Here is a 16,935-nt window from a genome sequence, read left to right as displayed (position 1 = left end):
TTGCCTGCTCTTCCAAAGGTCCTGAGTTCAATTCCCGGCAACCACATGGTGGCTCACAACCATCTGTAATGATGTCTGGTGCCCTCTTCTGGCCTGCAGACATACACACAGACAGAATATTGTATACATAATAAATAAATATTTAAAAAAAAAAAAAAGAACTGACTTTTCTAAGGATAAAAGGAATAGTTCCAGGGAAACCCTTGCCTGACTTCGAGTGTACTACACACACATGGTGCACACACATACATACAGGCAAAACATCCATACACATAAAATTTTTTCTTACAAACCACATGGGAGCTGAGGATGTGGCTGAGTTGGTAGAATGCTTGCCTAGCATACATGAAGTCTGTCCCATCCCCAGGACCACGGATTGGGAACGGGGATGCATGCCTAGAGTTGTAGTACCAGGGAGGTAGGGGCAGGGGTATCAGGAGCTCAGTCATAATGTTCCCTGTGCCTGGCACACAGTACATGTTCCTGAAAGATGTGTCAAGTTGGAGAATACAGGAATAAAAAAATGATTGAGGAAGTCGATGGTGGTAAAGAAAAGAGTTGGGCCGTAGTGATAGCCTGAATAGCTGGCCACCAGGGACATACAGGGACATAGATGACCAGAGCTTCTGTGGCCTGCCAACTCAGAGGATGACTGATGGGGAAGGTGCAGGTATCCGCCGTCAGCTGTCGTTCCCCCTGCACAGGTGCACAAGGAGTACAGCAAGTGCCTGCGCCACTCCTACTGCTGCATCCGCTCCCCACCTGGGGGTACTCACGGCTCCCTCAAGACCTCAGCCATGCGAAGTAACACCCGATACTACACGGGGACCCAGGTACCCAAGCAGGGAACGCATATCCAGCATGTTTCTCTGGGGCCAAGAGACAGGAGTGTCTGCCAGAGCCTCAGAAAGATCTGGAGGGCAGGGTGGTTAGAGATCCCCTCATGTTTGGGCTGTGTCCCCAGAGCCGAATCCGGAGGATGTGGAACGACACCGTGAGGAAACAGACAGAGTCCTCCTTTATGGCAGGTGACGTCAACAGCACCCCCACCCTGAACCGAGGTGAGGTCTCCCCAGCCCTGGGTCCTCTCTCAGAAGCTCCTTGTCCCAAGTCTCTAGGCTGCCTTGTAACCTCTGACCCTTCCCTTGGGCAGGTACCATGGGGAATCATCTACTGACCAACCCCGTGCTACAACCCCGTGGGGGCACTAGCCCATACAATACACTCATTGCAGAGTCTGTGGGCTTCAATCCTTCCTCGCCCCCAGTCTTCAACTCCCCAGGTGAGGACACTTGGGCTGGCTGGATGCCAGGGAAGAGCAGAGTCCCAGGTCGGGAGGCCCCAAGGGCAGGTCCTGAGGGGCCTCTGCTTAGCTCATTCTTGTCTTGTCTTCTCTTGCGGGCTGGCATCTACAGGAAGCTACAGGGAACCCAGTAAGTACCGCTGTCTCCTGGAAGCACTTCCATAGCGGGGAGGGGGACAAAGGCAGACCCTTCTCCTGTAGCTTCATAGGGACTGGAAACTTAGGGTGTCCCTTCCTACAGGCTCTGGCATGGCAGCCAGGTGAGGACTTTCAGGTAGGGAATGAAAGTGGGGGTCCAAGCCTAGTCGGTGTACCTGGCTGGCTACACTGGCCTCCACTTGCTGAAGTTCTGGCACTTACGAGGAAACCCTGGGTGAACTGGCCCATATACATCCTCATGGGCTGTGCTAGGCAGCAGACCCCCCAACAGGAGAGAGAGAGAGGAAAGAGACCTGAGACTCTGGGACAGACCTCTGTGCTCCCTTTGTCACGTGACCAGGCCCATCCTTACTGCCCCCTCTGCCCTGCAGAGCACCCTTTGGGAGGCCGGGAAGCCTGTGGCATGGACACCCTGCCCCTTAACGGCAACTTCAACAACAGCTACTCCTTGAGAAGCGGGGATTTCCCTCCAGGGGATGGGGGTCCTGAGCCACCCAGAGGTCGGAACCTGGCCGATGCTGCTGCCTTTGAGAAGATGATCATCTCAGAGCTGGTGCACAACAACCTGCGGGGGGCCAGTGGGGGTGCCAAAGGGCCTCCACCGGAGCCTCCTGTGCCACCCGTGCCAGGGGTCAGTGAGGACGAGGCCGGCGGGCCTGGGGGTGCTGACCGGGCAGAGATTGAACTTCTCTACAAGGCCCTGGAGGAGCCACTGCTGCTGCCCCGGGCCCAGTCGGTGCTGTACCAGAGTGATCTGGATGAGTCGGAGAGCTGCACGGCAGAGGACGGGGCCACCAGTCGGCCCCTTTCCTCACCTCCCGGCCGGGACTCCCTCTATGCCAGCGGGGCCAACCTGCGGGACTCGCCCTCCTACCCGGACAGCAGCCCCGAAGGGCCTAATGAGGCCCTGCCCCCACCCCCACCTGCCCCCCCTGGGCCCCCAGAAATCTACTACACCTCCCGCCCGCCGGCCCTGGTGGCTCGGAATCCCCTACAGGGCTACTACCAGGTGCGGCGGCCCAGCCATGAGGGCTACCTGGCAGCCCCCAGTCTCGAGGGGCCAGGGCCCGATGGGGACGGGCAGATGCAGTTGGTCACCAGTCTCTGAGGGGCCTCATGGACCAGAGGCCAGGGGCCTGGCCAGGGAGGGAACCCAGGAGGGGCTTTGGTGGGAGCAGAGACTGACGGAGGCAGTGGCTGGTGGGCCACTCTCTCCAGGTGCCCCTCAGCCCGTGGGCCCCACAGTCCCCTCGGGGGCTCTGACCTGGGCCCCAGGTGCCAGGGTTAGTAGACAGGGTTTCCACCAGCCACAGGCCCCAGCCTCTCTAGGGGAGTGCAATGAGGAAAAGCACTTGGGCCCTGGGAGTAGGGGAGAATCTCACTTCTGACTCTCCCTGCCTGTGGAGGAAGAGCAAGGGATAAGGCTTCCCTAGGATTTTAGGGGGTTGCCGCTTTTGAGGTGGCCGAAGCCTTGCAGGATCCAGTTTATCAGCTGCTCCTCCCCATCTACCGGAGGGGAGCAGTGGGGCGGCGGGACAGATGGACAGGATCCTCCCTGCTAGGTTCCTTGTGCCCTGGAGACTGGGCCTTGCACCACAGGCAGGCCGAGGCCTGGGGATGGGCTGGTGGTTATCGAGGAACTTTCTCTGAAGCTCCTTTCTCCCTTGCTATCGGTCCTTGTTTCCCAAGCAAGCCTGCCCCTCAACCCTCAGAGTGCACCCAATGACCCCTCCCTTGGGGTGACTCCCGATGAAGCACAACTCCCCGCAGGGCCCCTAACCCACTGGGGTGGCCATATCTGGGCAGTTCCCAGTCCTGTGGGCTGGGCTATCTGGGGAGCAGATTTGGGGTCTGGGGCTCCCTGAGGAGTGGGTCCTGGGTTTGGATCTTTCCCTAGGGGGTCCTCTTACCCCTCTCTCTTCCTCCCCTATTGCTGTAAATATTTCAACAAAACGGAAAAGAAAAAAAAAAGACAAAAAAAAAAAGTAAGAAAAGAAAATCTCATCACTTGAAGCCACCGGGCACCTGCAGCCCAGGCCAGCCCAGACTTTCTCCGGAACAGAGCAGCGGCCAGTCCTGGCAACCAGGACTTCCTGTATTGTACATCCCATCCAGGGCGGGCAGCCACCAGAGCCGCTTTTACACTCCAGAGAGCAACAGCGAAACAAAGAACCTGTCCTTCCCGGCACCGGTCCCGTCACCTCTGCTCTGTCGGTCCTGCATCAGTCTGCCCTCCTGGGGCGTGTACCTCACTGCCTGCCCCGCTGGCCAGGAGACACCCTCACACCCAAAGATGCTTTTGCCGAGATGGCTGCACTACCCCTTTGAGTTCCTGCTTCTCGTATATCACTTCAGGACTCAGGGCAGGCAGGAGGAGGCTGGTGTCCCATCCTGAGGAGGGCAAGGGAAAGGAGTGAAGGGCAGGGAATGGTTCCTGTGGCTGAGCAGGATGGCAGTGGTGAGGTCTTTCTGAGGGAGAAGGGGAACAAAGGTGAGAGGTCCCTTTCCCTTGCCCCTCACCCCAAGCCCTCTGCCAGGCTTAAGGTGTCTGCCTAGCACCTCTGGCCCTTCAGCCTGGCCTGCCCTCCCCCAGTTTTGGGGGGGATAGCATTAACTCTGCTGCCATCTTCCGGAGATGGAATCACACCTCTGCTGACTTCACCCTGTTTTTTCCCTGCCTCCTTCCTCACAAGTGCCATGAGTTTTCAAGCATCCTCGGGTCTCAGCTTGCTGCTGCCGTGAACTTCTTTGGGTTATGAGGAAGGGGCTCTAGGAAGGCGCTGAGCAGGAGGTGAATCCGTGGCGAGGAGGACCCTTTTTGCTGCTAGAAAGCCCTCTCCCTTTTGGGGAGCTGGGACTGGCTTGTCCCCATCAATGTGGGGGAAAGGGGCCAGACCAAAGATAATGGTTTGCCCCACGAAGGGGAACAGAAGTGAAAAGGCAGGGTTTATTCCATCTCTGGTTTTTTCTGGTAGTGTGTTTTAGCCTATCTTGCCAGAAGACCAAGGGTGAAGTCTAGATGGGGGAGAGAGGATGGGGGTAGTCTTGCCAAGGCAGGCACGGAGAGTAGGAGATGGCTTGTGGCCCTTGCCTAACTACTGCTGGACCTGGAGCTTGCTGTGGTTCTGTGGAGTTACTGGCCCAGGAAGCAGAGGACTTAACTCAGCCCAGGCCTGAGGCCCATCAAACATCAATAAATCTGGGAGAAAGGGCCGGCGAAGAGGTCCTCTGGGATTGGAGGCACAGGAGTCCTGCTCCCTCATTCCCTGCACAGCCCTTTTCCAGATGTGGGCGATGGACGGCGGAGGATGTGGTGCAGCAGGGCCTTTGGTTCCTACTCTAGCTGGCATCGCTAGCACAGAGTAAACCCCAGGCCTCAGCTACATGGCAGGTCCCCAAGTGGGGCTGGTTCCACTGCAATCCAGCGCAAAGCCACCCAGAGAGCCCAGGTGTCCCCTACCCTAACCAGACCTGGTGCCTTGACGCCCCCACCCCAGCGGGGACGGTACAAAGAAGGGTCTTGGTCTCCTACTCCCTTCCTTGGGCTCCTGAATTCATTTGCTCCTAAATCTTGCTCATTCTTTTTCTCTGCATTTTTTTTCCTTTTGGGTTTTTCTAACTATCCACCTTTCTTTGTGTCCCTTTTGCTGTCTCTGTGTTTCCCCCCCCCCATTCTCAATTTCTCTGTCCATTTGGGCCTCCCTGCTCCCACATCCTAGTCCCTTCTTTCCTTGGTCTCCTTTTCGATATGCCAAACCAATTTTGGGTCGAGTGCATTTAACGAGAACAAAACAAAAGGCTCATAAGAACGTTTCAGAAAAAAACAAAAAGTTTAAAAAAATGTTGAGTCAAAAAGTCAAACAATAAAGAAATTAAGATTTCTTGGAATGATAAGAGTGGTGTCATTCAATTGGGGGACAAAAAGTAGGGTATAGTATAGTATATGAGTCCCAGAAGTCTATACTTAAACGTCTTGCAGGCCTAGAATTTCAGCATGTAGGAAGCTGGGGCAGGAGGATTGATTAGCCAGTTCAGTCTGGTCTACATGGTAAAATCCTGTCTCAAAATTAAGGGGCCGGGGAAATGGTTCCATGGTAAAGACCACTTGCTCTTGCACAGGACCCAACTTACAACCCCTGTGACTACAGTTCTAGGGGATCTGATCCTTCTGATGTCCACAAGCACACACATGGTACACATATGGTACACAAGCACACACATGGTACACATATGGTACACAAGCACACACATGGTACACATATGGTACACAAGCACACACATGGTACACATATGGTACACAAGCACACATATGGTACACATATGGTACACAAGCACACACATGGTACACATATGGTACACAAGCACACACATGGTACACATGCTTAGATACAACTAACTAAAAACATACCTCTTAGGACCCTCAGCAGGCACCAGGGACTTGTATGTGAAGTGCTCTAACACTCTGGGTCTGACTGAATGTGTCTTAAGCAGTTTTCTCTGGTCTGCACCCACAGTGAGTTAGAACTCCACTTTACAGATGGAAATGCAGATGCAGACACACACTAGGTCTCTGGCCTAGCCATCGTCTCACTCTCTTAGAGGGGTTCTTCTTGGGAGGCAAAGGCTGGTGGGTCTACAGAGTGAGTTCCAGGACAGCCAGGGCTACACCGAGAAACACTGCCTGAAAAAAAAAAAAAAAAAAAAACGAAAAAAAGTGTAAAAGCTTGCGTGAATGGTTGGCTAAAACATCAAAGGTGGCCCACTAAAAAGGGAGCTGGAGATGCCTTTATTGTGTTAGTGTTGATGAAGGGATTTCAAGGCTCAGGTATCACAGTGCTAGAGTGAGTGCTTGTAAAACCTAATCCTCCACAATGGCAAGGCCCAGAAGACACACCCTTCACAAATCCTATAAGGCACAAAATGGTGAGGGACACCAGCACATTAGAAGAGCTTTGTTGTCTCCCTTTTCCTTGTGCCAGACCTTGGGGTTGCCGCTCAGAAAATTCTCAAACAAAACAAACTAAAAATGACATCGTTGAATGGCGGCAAGAGGGAACCCAAGCCTGTGAGCCAACTTCCAGATGAGCCAACTTTCAAACCCAGACCGAGAACCCCTTGAATGAAAGCCCAGGTTCCTCTTGCTGAAATACCTAAGAGTTTTGCTGTTAGCCTTTCTCCACTCCTTCCCCAGAAGGACCTATTACCGTTTTTAAGGGTAACTACACTGGAGGGAAAAGAAGCGATCAGACTTCCTGGGGTCTGTTGGATACTGGTTCAGCGAGATCTCAAGCAACATTGTGACCCCCCAGTTAAAGCAGAGCCTTATGGGGGTCAGGTTATTATTAATGGAGTTTTGGCTGGATTCTGATTCACAGTAGGTCCAGTGGCTCCCTGGAATCCTGTAGTCATTTCCTAGCTGTATGCTTGGGATGTACTTAGAAACTGACGGAATTTACTCATTAGTCCCTGATCACTGCAGTGAAGGCTGGTAGGGTTGGGAAGGCCAAGTGGAAGCCACTGGTGTTGCCTCTGCCAGAAAATAGTGAGCCAAAACCAAAATCACACCCAGGAGGAACTGCAAAAAAATCAGTGTCACTATCAAGGACTCAAAAGATGCAGGGGTGGTGGCTCCCACATCTTCCTTTAGCTCTCCTAGCAGGCCAGCACAGAAGACAGATGGCAGAGAATGGCAGGTGACTGTTGAAAGTTTAATCAGGCAGTGACTCTGGCTGTAGCTGCTGTACCAAATGTGGGGCCCTCACTTAGGTGGATTCATGCATCTCCTGGTACCTGGTATACAGCTATTGATCTAGTAAATGTCGTTTTCTCGGTACCCATCCATACAGACCAACAGAACAACTGGCTTTCACTTACAGTTTTACCTCAAGGATGTATTAACTCTCCTGCCCTGTGTCATAACTTAGAAGAGATTTTGCTCATCTGTCTCTTCCATGAAATATCACACTGGGGTACTACATTGATGACATTATGCTGGTTGGTCCAAGTGAGCAGAAGGTAGCAACCACTCTGAACTCATTAGTAACGCATATGCACATCAGAGGATGGGAAGTTAATCTAACCAAAATTCAAGGCCTTCTGCCTCAGTGAAATTCTTAGGAGTGCAGTGGTGTGGGCATGCAGAGGATATCCCTCCTGCAGTAAAGGGTGTGATTGCACCAGGCCCCCAACACCACTGAGAGAAAAAGAACAAGACTTAGTGGCCTCTTTGGAGTCTGGAGGCAGCACATTCCTTGCTTGGGTGTATTCTCCGGCCCATAGACCAAGTGACGCAGAAAGGGGCTAGCTTTCTGGGGCCTGGAGCTGAAGGCTCTTTCAGGCTGCTCTGCAGGCTTCTCTGCCACTTGAACCATATGATCCAGTAGACCCCATGGTACTTGAGGTGTCAGTGATAGACAGGGATGCTGTTTGGAGCCTTTGACAGACCCCTATAGGTGAAGTAGAGACCTTTGGGATTTGGGAGCAAGGTTCTGCCATCATTTGCAGACAGCTATTCTCCCTTTGACAGCTCTTGGCCTGCTATTGTTATGCAGGAATAAAGGGCATAAGACCAACACAGTTGAAAGATAGAACAAGCGGCCTGAGCGGGGCTGATTAGGCTGTGGAGATATTTAAGACAATGTGGTACTGGTACAGGCAGAGATTCGAGAAAACTTGAATGGGTGGTGACCTGCTCTACGACAAAGGCAGGGTTAAAAATTGCCAGAGGGAGAACAGCTCTCTCTACAAGGTCTCAGACTACTACAACAGCCAGATGTAGTGGCACATGCCATTAATCCCAGCATTTGGGAGGCAAATGAGCTCTTGCCAAATGAGCCATAGCTAGCTCTCAGGAGCTACTGTCAGTGAGCACTATATTAACATCTACTACATTAGAAATGAAAACATACTAATATAACACACACACCATTTATTGATTGATTGATTGATTGATTGATTGGTTTTTCGAGATACGGTTTCTCTGTGTAACAGTCCTAGCTGTCTTGGAAGTAGCTCTTGTAGATCAGGCTAGCCTCAAACTCACCAAGATCCGCCTGCCTTTGCCTTCCGAGTGCTGGGATTAAAAGTGTGCGCCACCACTGCCCCGCCCCACACACCCACTTTTATAGACAGGGTCTCACTATGTAGTAGCCCTAGTAGACATGAAAATACATAGACCAGGCCAGCCTGGAGCTCGTGGGAACCCACCTGTCTCTGCCACCTGTGTCTGGAGGTGTACGCCATCATGCCCAGCTTGAAATTATGTTTTTTAAAAAAGGTAGTGAAACCCCCTGGAGAGATGACTCAGCAGATAAGAGCACTTGCTCTTGCAGAGGCTGTGGGTTCAGTTCTCAGCATCCATACAATATCTCACAATCATCCATAACTCTAGTTTCAAGAGGTGTGATGCCCTTGGCTGAAGCCTTTAATCCCAGCACTCTGGAGACAGGGACTGGGGGACAGGGCCAGTCTGGTCTACATAGTGAGTTCCAGGACAGCTAGGACTACATAGAGAGACCTTGTCTCAAAAACCAAACCCAAACAATCCCCCAAAGCAAAACAAAAACTAATAATAATAATCAAAAAAATCTCAACACCCTCCCACATTTAATAAAAATTTATTAATTTATTGTGTACGTATATGGATACCTGCAGGCACATGCTCATGTCGGGGGTCAGAGAACAGCCTGAGGAAATTAGCTTCCCCTTTCCACCATATGGGTCCCAAGACTGAACTCAGGTTCTGTAGCACTGGCAGCCACCTTTACCCACGGAGCCTTTGTTGCTGGCCCTCCACCCCCATTGTTGTGCCATTTGAGGTTTTTATAATACAGAGTTGGCCAAGACAGTAGTGTTTTAATAACCATTTTAGATAAGGATATTCCTTTTTTAATTTATTTATTTAAGTATACAGTGGTCTGCCAGCTTATGTCCCTGCAGACAAAAAGAGGGCACCAGATCTCATTACAGATGGTTGTGAGCCACCATGTGGTTGCTGGGAATTGAACTTGGGACCTCTAGAAGAGCAGGCAGTGTCTGCTGAGCCATCTCTCCAGCCTCCTTTTTGCTTTCTGTCCCAGATCTTAACAAATGGTGCTGCGTTAGTCAGCTGGACACCAGAAGGAGTGGCTCAGTGGTAGAATGCTTGCCTAGTGTGTGTGGTTCTCAATTCCATCCCAAGCTGGGGTTGGGGAATTAATTAAAATGTGAACTTTGAGACTGGATTAATAAAGTTTTCACACTCTATAACCTGAAAACCCACTGCACATGTTACCATTTAGTTTTGTTTTGTTTTGTTTTGTTTTTTTTGTTTTTGTTTTTTTTTGGTTTTTCGAGACAGGGTTTCTCTGTGGTTTTTTGGAGCCTGTCCTGGAACTAGCTCTTGTAGACCAGGCTGGTCTCGAACTCACAGAGATCCGCCTGCCTCTGCCTCCCGAGTGCTGGGATTAAAGGCGTGCGCCACCACCGCCCGGCTTAGTTTGTTTTTTGAGATAAGATCTCTTTTAGCCCAAGTGGCCTTGAACTTGCTATGCAGTCAAGGATGGTCTTGAACTCACAATTCTCTCCCCTCAGCCTTCTGAGCACTGGGTTTATAGTTATGAACTACCATGCCTGGATCCTTCCCATTTATAATTTAAATGTATTAGTACACATTCATGATTTTATGGTCCTCTGGGAAAATTTTAATCTACCAAATTCCATTTCACTACACAGTATTTTACTCTTTACTTATTTGATTTTATTGTATGGATATTTTGCCTGCATGTTTGCAAAGTGTCCCATGTGTGTGCCCTTGGAGGCCAGAGTGCATGTTAGATTCCTACAAGCCCCAGACAAACATGTGGTGCTCAGACATACCTACAGGAAAAATACTCATAGACTTGAAATAAAATCTTAAAATAAAAATAAAATTGTAGTTGTTAAGCTAATCACTGGTTGAATTATAAGACTTTTTGAGACAGAGTACCCCTCTGCAGGTCTCACTCAGCTCACAGCCATCCTCCTGCCTCTGCCTCCCAAGTTCTGGGGTGAAAGGCCAGGGAATATTTTAATATCAAAAAGATGGATGAAGCTGGGTGGTAGCACACACCTTTAATCCCAGCACTCAGGAGGCAGAGGCAGGCGGATCTCTGTGAGTTCGAAGCCAGCCTGGTCTTCGGAACTAGTTCCAGGACAGGCTCCAAAGCTACAGAGAAACCCTGTCTCAAAAAAAAAAAAAAAAAAAAAAGAAAAGAAAAAAGAAGGAAAGAAAGAAAAGATGGATGAAGCTAAAGAGCTGGCTCTGTGATTACGAGCATTGCTGCCCTTCCAGAGGACCCAGGTTCAGTTTCCAGCAACCATATGGCAGCTCTAACTCCAGTTCTCGGGGATCCAACACCTTCTTCTGGCCTCTTCATACTGGGAACACATGAACACACGTGGTGCAAAGAAATACATCCCTGAAAAACAGACATACATATAAGATGTTTTAAAAATAAAATAAAAAAGTCAGATATGGTGCCATAGACCTTTTGTTGAGCACTCAGGAGACAGAAGAAGGCAGATCTTGTGAGCCCAAGAGTAAGTGCCAGGCCAGCCTGTGTCTATATAGTGAGACCCTGTGCCAAAAACAAAACAAAACATTGGAGCCAGGGAGAAGACTGGATGAATTTGTGTTGCTTTTACGAAGGACCTGAGCTCTGTTCCCAGCACCCACATCAGGTGGTTCACAATTGTAACTCCAGTTCTAGGGGATCTAATGATCTCTTATGACCTCCAAGGACACTGGCACTCAAGTACAAACCTACACACCGAGATGCACATAGTTAAAAATAAAAACCTGAGTGTCAGAAGCTGCTATTTCTTGGTACTATCAACATCTTAGCTTTCCTGGTTGCTGCCCATATTTCAAGTACTACTCTAAGACTACATATGGATGTATCTTTTCTTTTTTTAAAAAGAAAAGTGGAGGGCAGGTTTTTACTTGTGCATCAGGTCCCATGCTAAGGTTTTTTTTTTTTTTTTTAAAAAAAAAAAAGATTTATTTATTTCTTATGTATACAACATTCTGCCTCCGTGTATGCCCGCACACCAGAATAGGGTGCCAGATCTCATTACAGATGGTTGTGAGCCACCATGTGGTTGCTGGGAATTGAACTCAGAACCTCTAGAAGAGCAGCCAGTGCTCTTAACCACTGAGCCATCTCTCCAGCCCCCATACTAAGGTTTTAAGCTCCAATATTAAGATGGGAGCCAGATGAGACTTCTGTTTCCAAGCCAATTCCGATCTTCTGAGAATAATAAGACAAAGCCCAGCTCAAAACTAGCATGGGGGTCTCTCGGGGGTAGGGTGCTTACCTAGCTCACTGAAGGACAGGAGGCCATCCCCATCACTGGGAGGTGATGCGGATCCTTGTAATGACAGCCTGCTACAAAGTGAAACCCTGTGCCAAAGAAACAAGCTGGTGGGGCTGGAGAGATGGCTCAGAGGTTAAGAGCATTGCCTGCTCTTCCAAAGGTCCTGAGTCATACCCACAGACAGAATATTGTATGCATAATAAATAAATATTTAAAGAAAAAAAAACAAGCTGGTGGGGCTGGAGAGATGGCTCTGGGTAAGAGCACTTGCTGCTCTTGCAGAGGACCCAGGTCCAGGTCCCAGCACCCACATGGCAGCTCACAGTCACCCGACACTTCACTTCTAAGGGGTCTGATGCACTCTTCTGGCCTCTTTGGGTACCAGGCCTGGTGCACAGACATACATGTAGACAAAACATTCATACACATAAAATAATATTTTGAAAGTAACTAATAAATTTAATAGATGTGGGGCTGGAGACATGGCTCAGCAGTTAGGAACACTGACTGTTCTGCCACAGGACCCAGGTTCAATTCCCAACACCCACATGGCAGCTCACATCTGTCTATAACTACAGTTTTAGGGGACTAGACACCCTTACACATGCAAAACACCAATGCACATAAAAATAAATGTTTTGTGTTTTTTTTCCCCTTTTTTTTTTTTTTCCTGTTTTTCGAGACAGGGTTTCTCTGTGCAACAGTCCTGGCTGTCCTGGAACTAGCTCTTGTAGATCAGGCTGGTCTTGAACTCACAGAGATCCACCTACCTCTGCCTCCTGAGTGCTGGGATTAAAGGCATGTGCCACTATCGCCTGGTCAGGAGTTTCTTTTCTTTTTCTTTCTTTTTTTTTTTTTTTCGAAAGAGGGTTTCTCTGTAGCTTTTTGGTTCCTGTCCTGGAACTAGCTCTTCTAGACCAGGCTGGCCTCGAACTCACAGAGATCGGCCTGCCTCTGCCTCCTGAGTGCTGGGATTAAAGGCATGTGCCACTATCGCCTGGTCAGGAGTTTCTTTATAAGGCACCACAGACTACTGTGGCTAAGTTTTTCTGGGGTATGAGGAGGATGGGGCTGTGGATAAAGAAGTACACAGCATGGGCCGGAGAGATGGCTCAGCAGGCACTGCCTGCTCTTATAGAGGTCACAAATTCAAGTCCCAGCAACCGCATGGTGGCTCACAACCACCTGTAATGAAATCTGGTGCCCTCTTCTGGCCTGCAGGCAAAAGTGCAGACAGAACTCTATGTACACAATAAATCTCTTTTTAAAAAGTACACAACGCAAAAGGAGAGGAACTTGGCCTAGGAAATACATGGCAACTTCATCATTAATTTGATTTTATTTTCTGAGACAAGGCATTACTGTTTAGTCCAGGCTGGCCTCAAAATTGTGTACACTCCTCCTATCTTACTCTTCCAAAGCAGACTTGGTTACTTTATTCAGTTCTGGGAGTGGAAAGCTTTTAAGTATGTGGATATCTTAGCTAACTTTCTGTTACACCACAACCAAGGCAATTTTAAAAAGAGTAACTTGGCTTAGGGTTTCAGGGGGTTAGAGTCCATGATGGTGAAGCAAAGGCCTGGTGGCAGGGACAGCTCACATCTTGATACATAAGCAGGAGGCATAGAACACACAGGGAATCCTGCCAGTCTTCTGAGAGCTCAAAGCCTACCCCCAATGACACACCTCCTCCAACACCACACTTCCTAATCCTTTCTAAATAGTTCCACCACCTGGGGGCCACACATCCAAACATACAAGTCTCCACAGACATTTTTTTCTTTCCTTTTTTTTTTTTTTTAAGTATTTGTATTTTATGTACACTGGTGTTTTATCTGCATATATGTCTGTGTGAGGGTGTCAGATCTCCTGGAACAGGAGTTATAGACTGTTGTGAGCTGCGTGTGGGTGCTGGGAATTGAAGCCAAGTCCTCTGGAAGAGCAGTCAATGGTCTTAACCACTGGGCCATCTCTCCAGCCCCTTTCTTTCTCTCTCTTTTTTTTTATTTTTTTATTTTATTTTTTAGTTTTTCGAGACAGGGTTTCTCTGTGGTTTTGGAGTCTGTCCTGGAACTAGCTTTTGTAGACCAGGCTGGTCTCGAACTCACAGAGATCCGCCTGCCTCTGCCTCCCAAGTGCTGGGATTAAAGGCGTGCACCACCACCGCCCGGCCACCTCGGAGCTTTTTCCTTTTCTTTCATTCTGTATGTGCTGCTTTCCTGTTTCCTCCTTGCTGGTTGGCTGGCTGACCTGCCCAGACTGGCCTCCCTGGCAAGCTGGCTGAACTGCCCAGGCTGGCCTCCCTGGCAAGCTGGCTGGCTCCCCTTTTCTCTCTGCTCACCATCCCTGCTTATCCTTCCTCTGCCTAGCTACTGGCCATTCAACTTTTTATTAGACCAATCAGGTGCCTTAGGCAGGCAAGGTGAAACAGCAACACATCTTTGCATAATTAAACAAGTGCAGCATAAAAAGCAACACATCGCTGCATAGTTAAACAATTATTCTGCAACACAAACAAATGCAACCCATTTTTGCATAGTTAAACAAATATTCTAGTCCACAAGGAGTGCAGATGCTTCCAGAAGCCAGAGTAGGGCATCAGATCCCTTGAAGCTGGAGTTACAGGCAGACATGAGCTGCCTGATGTAGGTGTTGGGGATCAAATGCAGGTCCAGCTCAAGAGCAGTAGACTCTCTTACGCACTGAGCCACTTCTCCACCGCTCAAATTCCTCCTGTTAAGGAGACCTTGAATGCCTGCCCTGCCTCCCAAGTGCTTAAATTACTGGCTTACATTTTCAGCTGTAGCCAGGCAGTGGTGGCACATGCCTAATATCTTAGCACTTGGGAGGCAGAGGCAGATGAATCTATGAGTTTGAGGCCAGCCTGGTCTTCAGAGCCAGTTCCAGGATAGGCTCCAAAGTTATACAAAGAAACCCTGTCTCAACCCCTCCTCAAAAAAAAAAAAAATTTTTCAACTGTAAGTTTCATGAAATATAAAAGGCCAGTTTACCTCTTTCAAATAAAAGTGGAGATTCCCGGGCTGGAGTGATGGCTCAGTGGTTAAGAGCATTGACTGTTCTTCCAGAGGACCTGAGTTCAATTCCCAGCAACACATGGTGGCTCACAACAATCTGTAATGAGATCTGGCACCCTCTTCTGGCCTGTAGGCATACAAGGAGGCAGAATGTTGTATACATAATAAATAAAATCTTTAAAAAAAAAAAAGAATTATATTAAAAAAAAAGTGGAGATTCCCTTGCCAGGTTACAGACATGTTTGAATGTGAAACATACACAGGATCCTAAGGATTTTTCAATGAATAAAAGAATACAGAATAGCTCATTAGTACTTTTATATTGATCATATTTAAAATTATCATTTTTGTTCTATTGAGTTAAATGTACAACTAAGTCAATTTCTTCATTTTTGACCTTTTTGCACTGGTCAAGTGTGAAAATGAATTTATCTATTCATTTACTTCACCAAACTCGCTGTGTAGGCTGGTCCTGAACTCACAGAAGTTTGCCTTTCTCTGACTTCTGAGTGCTGGGATTAATGGCGTACACTACCACTCCAACCGGTTTTTTTGTTCTTTGTTTTATTTCCTTTAAAAGATGTGATTAGGAGCCGGGCGGTGGTGGCGCACGCCTTTAATCCCAGCACTTGGAAGGCAGAGGCAGGCGGATCTCTGTGAGTTCGAGACCAGCCTGCTCTACAAGAGCTAGTTCCAGGACAGGCTCCAAAACCACAGAGAAACCCTGTCTCGAAAAACCAAAAAAAAAAAAAAAAAAAAAAAAAAAAAAAAAAAAAGATGTGATTAGGGCTGGAGAGATGGCTCAGTGGTTAAGAGCATTGCCTGCTCTTCCAAAGGTCCTGAGTTCAATTCCCGGCAACCACATGGTGGCTCACACCCATCTGTAAAGAGGTCTGGTGCCCTCTTCTGGCCTGTAGAGATGCACACAGACAGAATATTGTGTACATAATAAATAAATATTAAAAAAATAAAAGATGTGATTAGTAAAAGGTGTGTCACAGGTCAGATGGAAAGGGATTCTGGCATTCGGGAGCCAAGGAATACTGAGTGCTACAGCTCGGGTGGAAGCGTACTCTGGCAGTCGGGAGCCAGGGCACAGGGCACAGGGCACAGTAAGCGTAGCAGCTTGCAGCCCTGCTCTAGGGAGGGTTTCCCCAGTGTAACAGCTCTGCTGGGGCAAGAGAGGGCTTCCCCAACCAAGTTGTTACAGCTCCGCTGCTCAGCTCCATTCTCCAGTGTAACAACTCTGCTCTGCTAGGGGAAGGTTTCCCCAGCGAAAGTGTTACAGCCCTGCTGGCTGGTCTCTGACTTCCCCAGTGAAGCTGTAACAATTCGTTGTAACAACTCTTGCTTCCAGGGGAAGGCTTCCCCCAGCGAAAGTGTCACAGCCCTGCCCAGCTCGGCTCTGTCTCAGCTCCAGCTAAAGAAGGTCTTCATCCAAACCTTATCCAAGAGATTTATTGGGAGGAAAAATGTAGGGTAAAAGGGCCAACCAAAGAAACCCACCCTGGCTCTGAAAACAGAGCCAGTGAAAGAAACACACCCTGGTTCTGGAAACACATTGGTTCTGAGACCCGAGCCAGTGAAAGAAATGCTTTAGATCCAAACCCAGACTCAAAGAAATGCACCCTGACTCTGAAATCAGTACCAAAGAAGCACTTTGTCCCTAGAACCAGAGTCAGTGAAAGAAATATGCCCTGGCTCCAAAACTAGAGCCAAAAAACTTTAAAAAGGTCAGTGAAAGAAACACAGTTTGGCTCTGAAATCAGCCATCTCTGCCCCTGACCAACTAAACTAACCAATCCCTCCTCTCCCTGGAAAAACTCCACTCCTAAGAAGCCCTATATAAGCCTTGTGCTGGTTCAGTTAGCTGCGCTTCTTCTACCCTGGCAGAGGCAGCCATTCCCGGATCCTTTCCTCCCAATAAACCTCCTGGAGGAGGTGTGGGTGAGGACCTTCTTTCCACAGAGCAGAGCAGGGCTGTGTCACTTTGGCTGGGGAAACCTTGCCCTAGCAGAGCAGACTTGCTACACTCCGGAGCACTGGAGCTAGAGCGGCTGGAGAAGCAAGTCCCCTCCTGCCAGGACAGAGCTGTCACTTTGG

At 48.9% G+C, this 16,935-nt stretch overlaps 1 protein-coding gene across 6 annotated transcripts in view; it reads left to right on the top strand.

Moving 5' to 3' along the window:
* Adgrl1 (adhesion G protein-coupled receptor L1) overlaps positions 1 to 5,343 on the top strand; it is a 40,793-nt gene extending 35,450 nt beyond the window's left edge. For 4 of the 6 annotated variants that reach the window (XM_057753273.1, XM_057753272.1, XM_057753274.1 and 1 more), the window contains 5 exons: positions 705 to 833; positions 965 to 1,061; positions 1,154 to 1,282; positions 1,416 to 1,433; positions 1,834 to 5,343. In XM_057753273.1, coding sequence (XP_057609256.1) covers positions 705 to 833; positions 965 to 1,061; positions 1,154 to 1,282; positions 1,416 to 1,433; positions 1,834 to 2,570 — 1,110 coding nt within the window. In that variant the 3' untranslated portion in view covers positions 2,571 to 5,343. The remainder of the gene's footprint in view (positions 1 to 704; positions 834 to 964; positions 1,062 to 1,153; positions 1,283 to 1,415; positions 1,434 to 1,833) is intronic. The other 2 variants (XM_057753275.1, XM_057753277.1) reach the window with 1 other exon arrangement.
* The last annotated feature ends 11,592 nt before the right edge of the window (positions 5,344 to 16,935 follow it).

The sequence above is a fragment of the Chionomys nivalis genome, chromosome 21 (genome assembly GCF_950005125.1).
Source record: "Chionomys nivalis chromosome 21, mChiNiv1.1, whole genome shotgun sequence".
Lineage (NCBI taxonomy): Eukaryota > Metazoa > Chordata > Mammalia > Rodentia > Cricetidae > Chionomys > Chionomys nivalis.
Note: the sequence above shows the minus strand (reverse complement) of the source record. Positions and strands in the feature narration are given on the sequence as shown.